Source organism: Simochromis diagramma, unplaced genomic scaffold, assembly GCF_900408965.1.
Source record: "Simochromis diagramma unplaced genomic scaffold, fSimDia1.1 OVJJ01000308.1, whole genome shotgun sequence".
NCBI lineage: Eukaryota > Metazoa > Chordata > Actinopteri > Cichliformes > Cichlidae > Simochromis > Simochromis diagramma.
The window spans coordinates 1,302,325-1,314,006 of NW_024386785.1; the positions used below are offsets into that span (position 1 = coordinate 1,302,325).

The 11,682-nt window shown below is 41.1% G+C and overlaps 1 protein-coding gene across 2 annotated transcripts in view; it reads left to right on the plus strand.

Moving 5' to 3' along the window:
- Nucleotides 1-8,732, plus strand: part of elk1 (ETS transcription factor ELK1) — a 32,275-nt gene extending 23,543 nt beyond the window's left edge. For both annotated transcript variants that reach the window (XM_040022681.1, XM_040022680.1), the window contains one exon: nt 870-8,732. In XM_040022681.1, the coding sequence (XP_039878615.1) occupies nt 870-968 (99 nt within the window). In that variant the 3' untranslated portion in view covers nt 969-8,732. The remainder of the gene's footprint in view (nt 1-869) is intronic.
- Nucleotides 8,733-11,682: the final 2,950 nt, after the last annotated feature.

Consider the following 11,682-nt stretch of genomic DNA (forward strand, 5'->3'; position numbering starts at 1 on the left):
TTACATTGTAAGATGAGGATTTGGGCTACAAGTGTGAAGAAACCAAAAGGAGAGTTTTTAAGCGTTCTGTGTCCGAGCAGAAATGTTCAAATATGAAAGATTTTCCACCATGTGCTCACCAGACCTCAGTGATCTAGTGAGACTATAAATAAATATCTTTTATTTAAACAGGTTGCTTCTTTATCAAGACAGAACGGTGTACAAGGGCAAAGTGTGCAGTTTTAGAGCAGGCAGAGGTACAGGGAACCCTTGAGGCCTGAGATTATGAGTACTACGTTAAAAATGTAAGTAAAGAACAGGTAAACCAGGCAGTCTTAAATCATAGTAAGTACCCCTGAGTCCTGGGTTTCTCAGGGCCATGTCTGTATTTTAAGTAAATGAAGTGTCAGAATATTTTTTCAGCTTCCATCACGTGCCCAGTGGGACTTTACAGAGTTTACAGACACTGTTTGGGAGTTTTGCTTTTATATAGTTTAATCATTTCAAGTACTTTTCTCCAGAGACTCAAATGTTCGACCTTTAATCTGAAGACAAAGTGTTTAATTTGAGTCATTGTGTGATGTGTTATTCTTGGAAAAACGTAATGAGACGAGATACACTGCAAGATCGCAAATCTCCACCAAGACACCTCAGTCTCTGGGCACGATTTACTTTTAAAAATGCCTTAAATGTCCTAGAATCAGTAAATTGGCTACTGAGGAAGAAAAATAATTCATAAACCTCATCAGTGTGCATCATGTTCTACAGAAAGACAAAAAAGAAAGTGAAGCTGAAAAACAGCTGATTTTTACCAAGTTGGCAGGATATTTTCTAACATTCCTTCAAAATTCAAGTTTTCATCTTCAGTGTCTCTTTCTGTCTCTTCTCAGTTTCCCTCTAACGGCAGTAATCAGATCCACATCCCGGCTCTGAGCGTCGACGGCCTCTCCACCCCCGTGGTCCTCTCCCCGGGGCCCCAGAAGCCCTGAGCTCCCCGCCCGCCTGAAGCAGCTCTTCACCGGGCACAACCTCGCCCAATGATCTCCTCAACTCCTGGAGGGTCGGAGGAAAAGCCGGATCTGCACTGACTCTGAAATGCATCACTAAAAACCCGACGCCATGAGAAGTTTAGGCTGCATCGGCTGACTCTTTTTGGTAGGTGTGATGGTTTGTGTGGGCCTTTCACTGGTGGACTCGTTCACAGCCGAGGATCAGTCAGACCCTCCGCTGATTCTTACACTTTCCAACAGGTGGGAATCTGCGCTTTGTCCTCCTTCCACCTTCCTGTTTCTTTCATAGCTTTGTACTCAAACACTATGACAGCGGGGTTTCGAGAGAACCAGATGCTTCTCTCGACTTGAACCCGACACGAGGACATAAACGGCAACTAAAGGCCACGAGAAGACGGAGGGATGTTTTTCTCTTTTTCTACTGGTGTTTTTTAAACCTGTCGTTGGATTTCTTTCTATAATATTGTGAGGTCTTTACCTTGCGATGCAAAAGTGCTCTGACGTGACTGTTGTCAAATAAAACAGCTTAACCTTGAAGATGGCTTTTTTAGCCGTTCTGCTTACTGAAAACTGACAGCAAACAAATGTCTGTTTTCAAACGGTTTCTTCAGTGTGTGACGGAGGGGAACCGGACAAAAGCTGGAGTCGTCTCTTATTTGAGTTTTTACTAAACAGAAGATTTGACTTGACGTTTTCTGGGAGTAACTGATGGCGGACTGGAAGGAGGGTCTCACGAACGTTCACGTGTTTGTGTGTAAAAGGATCTGCAGTTCCTCATAATCTCACATTTTTTCTGATGGGATCTTTTGTTTTTTAAATTCGAGGTTATTTATTTCTGTCTTGTTTTCAATGCACCTTTCTCTGCAGATTCCTTAAAGGTTCTTGACTGTTTTTAAAACGGTCTCATCTTTTTTTTCCCTCATTTTTTTAAGCTACCAGGCGACTCTCTCCCAGTTGGAATTTAATTTCAGCACCAACACTGACATTTTATAAACTCACCTTCTGCTGGATTTCGTCAGAAACGACTTTCAGAGCCATTTAAGGGTTGTTGCTTTGCTCTTACTGGCCGATTTTAAAGGTCACGCCTTTCTCTGGTTCTGCATGGCCTGTTTTTTTGTTTTTGGTTGTTTATTGTTTGTTTTGTTTTGAGTGGACTCCTCAGCAGCATTTCGAACTGACCAATCACAAAGGATGAAGATGACGGTGGACCTGAGGTTTTTCAAAGCCAAGTTCTTTCTCTATAAAAGTGTCTAAATGTGACAGATTGTATATTTTCTCACAGAGTTTAATGTCCAAACTGAACTGAAGTGTCTGTCAGACTTGATTTAAAGGTTTTACCGAGGACAGTCACATTCCTTTGGTTTTTAAAACAGTGATAGATGAGTTTGCGTTACTTATTAACAACTGCTTATTGTTTGAATCTCAGCAGTCATTCCAGAGATTTTATTTGAGCAGCTCTGAAAAATAAATGTTTTGTTCCAAAAGCCTTGGAACAAATCTGCAGTCATGTTGCCACAAGTTGAAAGAGTCGCATTTATTCTCCTTTCATTGAGAGTGTAGGGCAGCCTTTAATATATTGAAAGCTTTTTCTGTGCAAAAACCAACAACAAAGGACCGAGTTTAATGACACTCTGTCATACCGGGGCTTATGATTGAAACATTTCAAATAATTTGATCAATTTGTGTTTAATAAAGCACCAAAAACCATGAAAAACATAAATTCTCCAACATCCAAGTCAAAGTCTACGTCCTCATTTTGTACAAACATCAGCACAACATTTCAAAATTAAAAAGGCATTAGAAAAGCATCAGATGGTCTTTAGTGTCAACCTTGGAACAAGATGACTAAGAAAATGTTTTTTTTCCTTTATGGCTTAAACGCGTATTTAATTGGATCTCTGAAGACATCCTTGATGGCAGGGGCTGATTTATCTGTTTATCTGTGTGTGAAAAAAAAATTTAGTTCTCTGAAATTTAAATAAAAACTAAACTTTCAGATAAAATACAAATACACAGGAAGTGGCTCTAACTTTAGTCTTTGTCAGTTTGGTAAAATTTGCTCTCAGAGTTGAACTTAAACTCCTCGAGGTCATAAATAATCTGACCACATCAAATGTCAACGACCTCGTAGTACCATGTAATCCCATCACAACACCTTACTCTCAGACTGCTGGCTTACTTCTGTTTACTGAGTTTCTAAACACAGCCTTCGGTGTTCAGGCTAATCTCCACTTTCAGACTCTCTCAGCTTTGCTGCTGTAGGCTCAGCCTGCTGGAGGACTTCCCATGATGCACTGAGAGTTCCTTCTCCTCTCCCACCTCTTCACTCGCTGCTGCAGATCGCAACGTTTTCTTTCTTGTTTCTCGGGTGACGTATACGTCTGCCCCTCCCTCAGCCTGGTGCTTCTGGAGATCTCTTCATGTTTAAAAAGAAAAGAAAAAGAAGTTCTTTCTGCCCTCTGTGTTGCACACAGGGGATCAGCTGATTGTTGGGGTTTTCTCTTCAACCCCGTAGACTCTTTTTGATTTAATTCCAATTAAATAAAATAAAATAAATTTGAATGAAAAAGGAAGAAATGAAACCTTTAAAAACTAACAACTAACACTAAACACTTTCATTGATTTAAAAACTAAACTCAAACAAACTAAAATTGAACTGAAACCTGATTAACGATAAAACATAACTGTGTTAAATGTTGTCCCGTCAGTTCTTACAGTTGGATTTGAGATTATTCAAAGATGAGCATCCTCTAATCTTCAGGGCACCGCAGTGATTTTTATCCACTTAAGAACTTTAAAAGATCAAAACTCTGCGGAACAAAGTATCAGATAATCACAGTTTTAAACATTTTTTTATATCCTTTCTGGTAAAGTTTGATAATTTTAGGTTGTGAGACATGCGGTCGTATGTTTTGTTCTCTCAGCGTCGGCTATGAAGCATATGAGTTTTACTGTACATGATTTACAAACAACTAGGAGGCTTCATGCATTAGAACAATGATTAGTTGGATTTTGTGCAGTCTTTAGTTTCGTTTACAGACCTTTTCCACTAATACCTGCTCGGCTCGGTTTTCAGGGTTTCCCATTAGGTGGTAGTACCTGGTACCTGCTCCATTGGGCTTCTGAATGGTCCTAAAATGTGACTGCATGTCAACAGACAGCATGCAGCAGATGGGCCAGTCAGTGGCGTCCCTCGATGTGTCATGAGAGCAAGTCCTTTACAAAATTCCAAACCGCCATTTTTGAAATCCGGCAGTGAGGGGAAAGTGGCTCCACACAAACCAACACCGTGATCCGGTGATGAGGTGCAGACACTTGGCATCGGTTTGGCAGCAGGTATACCAGCGCTTCGATATCCTCCACTGTTGTGTTGTGGCGCATACGAATGACATCACAGGAATTTTGGCGGTGTTGCCACAGCAACCCCAAGGACACTGATGCGGTTGTATTATAATAGAAAACGACTGAAACAGAGAGTCGAGCCGAGCAGATCAGACTGGATACTTGGTCCTCTCCGATGACCTGGCGTTTCGCTTGATTTACACGAACATGTGATTTTTAAAGCGTGTTTGACGTGAACTTGTGGCGACATCGAAAACCTGCAGAGACACAAAAAAATGTTTTGTTTTTGTTTGTTTGTTTGTTTCCCCCAAATTGTAGACAGACACTGACTCATGTTCCTCTAAAAAAAAACAAACAAAAAACCCAGACTGTTGATGTTGTTGTTGTTCGTGTTATTTCTAATGCTAGCTGTGGTTGCCATGGTAACCTGACCCGACTGTTGCCGCCCTGCAGGTTGCTGTTGTCATTGCTGTTGTTATCGTTGTTGCTGCTGGAGCTGTTAACGTGTTTCTATGCTTCTGTGTGTGACGCCAAGGCTGCAGACACACACACACACGCACAATGCAATCTTTGTGAGGATTCATTGGAGGGGTCGGTCCGTCCATGCTAACTCAAGCTTTGCTCAGTTACTCGCTGTGATGTTGCTACTGCTGGCACATCTTGCGCTCTGGCTCGTTGCGCACTTACACGTCTTTATCACATAAATAAGATCATCTGCCACGTTTGCATCAAGGGTGAGGAGGACGCTCGGGCATAGATACCCAGAAGGTGCAGAACATGCTCCAAGAAAACAGAAGTTAACGAAAACTTGTGTTCATATTTGAATTACGCCTTTCTCCAAATTCATAACATTACGTTTCGGTATTTCAGTGACATTTCTCTTAAGATTACAGTTTAGGGTGCACTGCTGTGCCGACCACGCCACAAATTACTGCAGCATCACTGCTGTGCTTTTTACCAGCAACATGGTGTCATTACCAAATCTGTAACTACCTGTTTCTACTTGAAAAGTATGATGGGGGAAAGAAAATACTGCACTAACTGAGCTAAGAGATTTTTGGTGGCGAAGGTGGGCCCACTGGTGGTAGTCTCTATGGGAAGGGCTGCCAAAAGAAATGCACAGTCATCCATATTTCTTCTGTACAATACTATGCTTTGGGTTGCAGACCGGTTCAGAAAAGGGCAAGAAAGCGGAAGTTGCTTTGCTCCAACAGTGTTTAAAGTTCAACAGACAAGTTGGAGAAATTTAGGCAGGCGTTGAAGCGCAGCAGGAGCTGCACTTTTCTGCACTTCCACTAATGGCCAAAGTGAGTCAGTCGCTATTGACTCTCATGTTCAAATGTCCAACTTAGGTAAAATGGTCTTTGCACCCTACAAAATATTATTGTGAAAAATGTAATTTGTTTTGATTTGACAGATGTTCCCCTCTGCTAGTCGTAGAACTGGACCTGTCTTGTGTGTGCTGTTGGCACTTTTTGGATTATTTTTAATGGAAAAATGTGTCTTTGTTTACAGTCAAATGTATGGCAGCAAGTATCAAGTAATCTAAGCTTTTAGGTTCAAGGTTGGTTGAGCTAAGAGCAGTGCAGTGTCTGCAGTGAGGTTCAGGCTGAGGATAGGGGCGCTCTGGATTTGGACAGATGGTTCATAGATGAGAGGAAAAGCCCGACTACCCAACCTTTCAAAGGTGGGTCCTCACAAGGTTGACCCTCTATTTGGTTCCCACAAAGATAGCTGTGCAAGCACACACGCGCACACACACACACACACAGCTGGAGCGTCAGGGACTGAGTGAAGCTCGTATTCAGTGTTTCCACCTTCACTGAGGTTATTCTGCAACTCGTTAAATACCTGAAACATCCTGCAAAACAAAATCTTTCTTTACTACTTAATTTTTTTTACAATGTGAAGTTTAAAAAGGAACAAAAAATCTGATTCAAGATAGAGGTTCTAGTTTTCTTTACCTGATCCAGCATGGAACCATCCTTCATCGGCTCCTCTGAATTCAGCCTCAGATCGGTCCCTGACGGCGGGATTTCCCAGCCTTTGCGGCGACGTAAACGCAGCACCAAGCCATCGTGTTCGACTGTTCTCTCTTTACAGCATGACTCTATTTTTCTATCAGAGATGATGTGTTTATATTGCGTATAAGATTTAAAGAGCGACGAAGCCTTAAAGATTTCAGCTGCAGCAGAAGAAAGATGCATCCTCATTTAAAAAAAAAAAAAAAAAAAAAAAAAAAAAAAGATACTACCTGTTGTGTATCTTTCTTTCAGAGCATGATGATGAAAAATAAGCCATTTATCGAGAAAAGCTGAACTTTGTGTATCGAGTTTTGGACGCAGGGTTTGAGTCCGACATGTTTAACTTCAAGCTAACCTTTCTCTCACCAGCAGAACATGACGAATGTCTTTATATCGATTAGAAACTGCTTTGCATTCTGGGTAATGTCCAGATTTCTGTTTTTGAAACTCATCACCATCTGAGCGAACTTGACGAGGGGTCTGCTTTGCAAACGCTGCCTGTATGCAGATGAAAGATGCTTGCAAAGTGACATTTGAGGAAATACTTCACCTGCAGGCCTTTAAGTCTTAAAACAATATTTTCAGACGTCTTTAATTCACAGAAGTCTTAAACTGTCTCTCTCGAATGTGAATCACTGAAAGGAAAGCACGTTATGGAAGAGGCAAAGCAAACCCCTGCCTCCAGTTACATAAGGCATCTTTTCACTGTAGGGGCAAAGTGTTGTAAAGGTATCTGCCTTAACAAAGTTCTTGGGCGCTTTCTCCAGGTTTAAAGAATCAGAATCGAAGCCGCTCAGCGGTTCCTACCCCGAAAAGGGTTTCTGTAGGGTTGGTTCCTGAGATCTGAACATGCGAAGATTGAAAGCCAAAACAGCCGGCTGGTTCCTGCAGTCAGAGGCGGTCTGTGGACATGTACTCAGGATTTGGTGATGAGTTTCACTTCATAAACATCATCAGTTAGATTTTCTGCTCTGGTTTCTTGACATTTATAAAGGAAGCTGTTCCTTAAATCCAGTGAGGAACATCTGTTGTTCCTGAGCTTTCTGTCTGTTCACTTGAGGCCTGGAGTTTTCTCAGTGGTTTTCATCTCATAAACCAAAAGTTGTTTGGGTTTTTCACGTTGACGTCCAAAGCCTGGACAGACTTTGCTGCCGGTCATTCTGCATTTGAGCGTACCGTCCAGCTGCACTTCAGAAACTGTTCGTGTGCAAACCAGCTCAGTGCAACTTAATGAATCTTTGTCTTACTGTAACACTGTTTAGAATTATAGTAACTTTGATATGGTAATACATCTAATGTATGACTTGTTCAATGACAAAACATAACATGAAAAATGAATAAATATTCACGCCTCTTTTAAGACAGTGATTTCTTTTTATAACTAATATTTATAATCTGCTTCCTGTTATCATATGTATGTATCTGCTTTACTTTTTAGTAATTTAAATATGAAATAGGTCATTCATGCTGGGAAGTCTGAGCAGCTTCTTGTTATAATGACAAAGATAGAATAAAAGTTTAAAAAAAGGCGTAAAAAGAGAAATTAAATGATGACGGTTCTGGTTTTCACCGGGAAGAGTTTTTTGTTATAACAACAACTGCCTCCTTATGTCAAAGGTTTGTGGAAAATAACTAGAATTTAAGCTTAAAATCTTTCTTGCCAGAAAAGTTTAACATTATGCAAAAATTAAAATTTTTAAATGCTATCATTCAGATACTTTTTTTTTAATTTTGCAATTTTGAATTAACATTTGCACGTCTGTCGAGCGGTTTCATCCTTTGGTTATTGAGCCTTAATTGCACAGTTTAAATTGCTAGTTTTGAGGGAAAAACTAGCAATTTAAACTTAGAGAAAGAGCACTGACCCATGATCCTTTGCAGCAGGATGACAGACAGAAAGCTCCGGAAGCCGATGGCTGACGCGCCTCCTAATTGTAAAGAGGTTTTCTGTCCACAGTTTGTGTGGAAATCTTCACTGTATATAGACGCGAAATATAATCTGAACATATGAATATGCTATATATTCTGTACCATGTGACAGGCCTGACCAATGGGCTGGGGGTTGTTAATGACGTGTTGTTCCTGTGGCCTGTCGTTGCTGTCAGATCCTGCGTGGCCCCTCCCCTCCTCGGCTGTGATTGGCCATGGAGTTTATTGATGTAAAGTGGCGGGGCCTGCTTTTATTTTTCTGAGATAGAGTTCTACATGTTTAACATGTTATTTACTGGAACCATTTAAAAGAAAAGCTATTTTTTATGGACGTGACTTTAGTTTTTGTTGGTGTACCATGTTATGCTGATGATTCCTCTTGTTTTCTACAAACACACATGCGCACACACACTGGGAGGACGGTAATAAAACTATTTTGTCCTGTACAGTTTGTACTGTCTCATTTATGACTTTTGAATGCTAAGCATACCTGGGCACGGGAAGCTGTTTAGTTCAAACTTCTAGCATACATGTTGAGTGCTTGTGATGAGTTACCCTTAGTTAAAAAACAATAAACTTCAGATTTAGAAATGTAAGAATTCTGAGAGGAAACGCTCGCTCAGGATTTTGCTGATTGTTGCATTGTAAGTGTAGTTAGCTGCTGGCATAGTTCACAGAAAGGTGTCTTACTACCACTGAAATCTCCACCCTGTCACTCAGAAACACGAAGAAAGAAACTTTTACCTACTTCACTTTTAATGGTTTGAGCTACAGCTCCACCAAGGCTCTGTTTAGTCTGGTCTATCCTAAAAACACCCTCATGAAATAGGAGGGGGCACAGGGGTTCTCAGACAGTATATTTACTCACTACACCCTCTTGTGTTACAAACTGGTATTACATGTAAATACAGCCAACCTCTAGTACTTCAGTCAATCGCATTTCAACACATTACAAAAATGTTTTGGACCTCAAATAGCGACAATTGTTTTTACACATCTTGTTGGTAGCTTTTTGTCTGTAGAGCTACTGGTTCACATGTTTGAAGCATCACTGTGGATGTGGGGTACTTTTACTGCACCGCTTTAATGCCATGGATTTAATCTCTGCTAATGCTAGCGCTAACTCGGGCCACCTCACTTGCCGCTCATGTGACACGCTCCCATTTCTCCATCAAGAGTCTCCCAGTGGAGGTTAGAGAGCCGGAGGCTGCAGGTCCCAACCTTAAACTAAGTCTTCACAGTTAAAGATAAAGGTTTACCAGGACCTCTTTTTGTCCCCACATGTCAGTGTGATAACAGACAAATGTCCCCATAGCATCAGTAATGCAAGTACACACACTTTTCTGATGGGAATAGTGAGTTTTAATCCAGACTAATCTGGATTTGAGAGGCTGCAGGATTGTTTTCACTCAGCAGGAGTTCACACCGAGTCTCTCACACACACATAAGATGCTGTGTGTGTGTGTGTGTGTGTGTGTGTGTGTGTGTGTGTGTGTGTGTGTGTGTGTTCGCCTCAACCAAATTTTCAAAGATAAGTCTTCCATTTTATTGTTTACACTGAACTTTGACCTGATTTGTCATAAATCTCCTGCAGATAACAACATGAAGGCTGATGACAGTTTATGTGATGTGTGTGTGCGTCTTCTTACACACACTGATTCTCAGGGAACAAGCTGACACACATTTACAGATAAAACGGGTTGGAGGAAAAACCTACTTTGCATTGTGGGAGAATTTGGGTTGAACTCGAACAAGGAGGGAATCAGATGTCGGTGCTTCCATCCAGCTGCAGCTCAGAGGTTTAATAAAACATGAATCCATGCTTTACTTTTTATTAAACCTCTGATCCTCTGAACATGAGTTCACCTCTGGTCAGGAAAAGAGCAGGTGGAGCAAATCCTCCTGTTGGCGTCCTTAAACCACACAGAAGAAAGGACGAGCCTTGGAGCTGTCAGTGGTTGGTCTTGTTGTTCGACGGGAGACGCTGATCATTTATTCCAGTATGAACAGAGATTAATGGAGGCTCTGAGGAGATGTAGCCCAAAAATGTATTTTCATCATCGATAGAGGAGAACAATTGCAGAGCCCCGAGTCTCATAGACCTCACATTACCACCTTACGGCATTTTGATTTGAAGCATGATAGCATCAGCTTCAACCCCAGCAGCTACTTCCTATACACACACACACGCTGGTTTAACTGTACTGCTAATGTATGGTTACTGTTTTCTGCAAGGTGCAGTTTTTATGGTCTAATTAGCTTTCATGTTTAAAAAGAAAAGATTACATCTTGATATTACATCTCTGAAAACTGAAACAAAAAGGTTTGAATAATTATCCCAGCAGTTTGACCCCGGCTCGCCCATATTGGCTAAGAAGGTGAACACAGGACTGCTGGCGTTTCTTTTGAGGAAGTGCTTTTAACACTAAATATTTGCAATTGGTTTTTGTTTTGTTTTGTTTTAATTTAAGTCATGCTTTCATTTTCATATTCATCTCCAACAAAACGGGAATTTTTTTAATGATGTTTTATCCACAAATTGAGAAAAGGTTATAATAGCAAACAGCAGGTGTCATCAACTAGACGTTCACCCAAAGAAAGGACCCAAATGCACACCAAATAAATAACAAACAAATAACAGAATACAGAGCGGGCAAAGCCTTAAGTAAATAATAACGACGGAGGGTCGGTGACTGCGACGGAGAGGGAGTGGCCTAGTAAATCAGGTTGCAGGAGCGGGCACAGAAAAGGCATCAGAGGAACAGGAGGGATTCTGTAACACACGGAGAAGCAGAAACTTCACAATCATAAGCAGGTGAAACGAGAAGGTCGGAGGGCAAAGAGATGGAGAATATCCAGGTGAGATTGAACCAGGGAATGCAACACCTCCAAACACAGGGAAAACAGAGTTACACGAGGAAGAAGCAACTAGCGTGAGTCTCAGAGGGTCAGTCTAGTTCTAGTTACCACAGTAGTGAGCATAACAAACTGGTGAGGAAAGGCAGGTTGCACAGGTTTAAGTAGCTCTCCCGCTGATTGCTTGCAGATGGAATACAAGTGAGGCGCTGGCCCCACCCAAAAGGGGAGGACCCACAGCCACAGATGGAAAACTCCCACGGACCATGACAGGAAGTGAGGGGACTTAATCCAACTGAACCACTCTGAACTTGAAACTGCTCTAAAAGGCTTTTATCAGTAACTTTTGTGACATCAGAAACCTGACTGGATCAAAGTCTCAAGACTTTATAATGTCCATCAGAATCGGATTTAAAAAATAAACATATTTAAAAGTCCTGCTGAAACACTGCTTTGTCAGTGTTTTAAAGATTTAAGGTCTGATATGATGAGAACTGTTTGGTGTGGATTTATTTTTTACTGCTCTAATCTGTGACAACTCC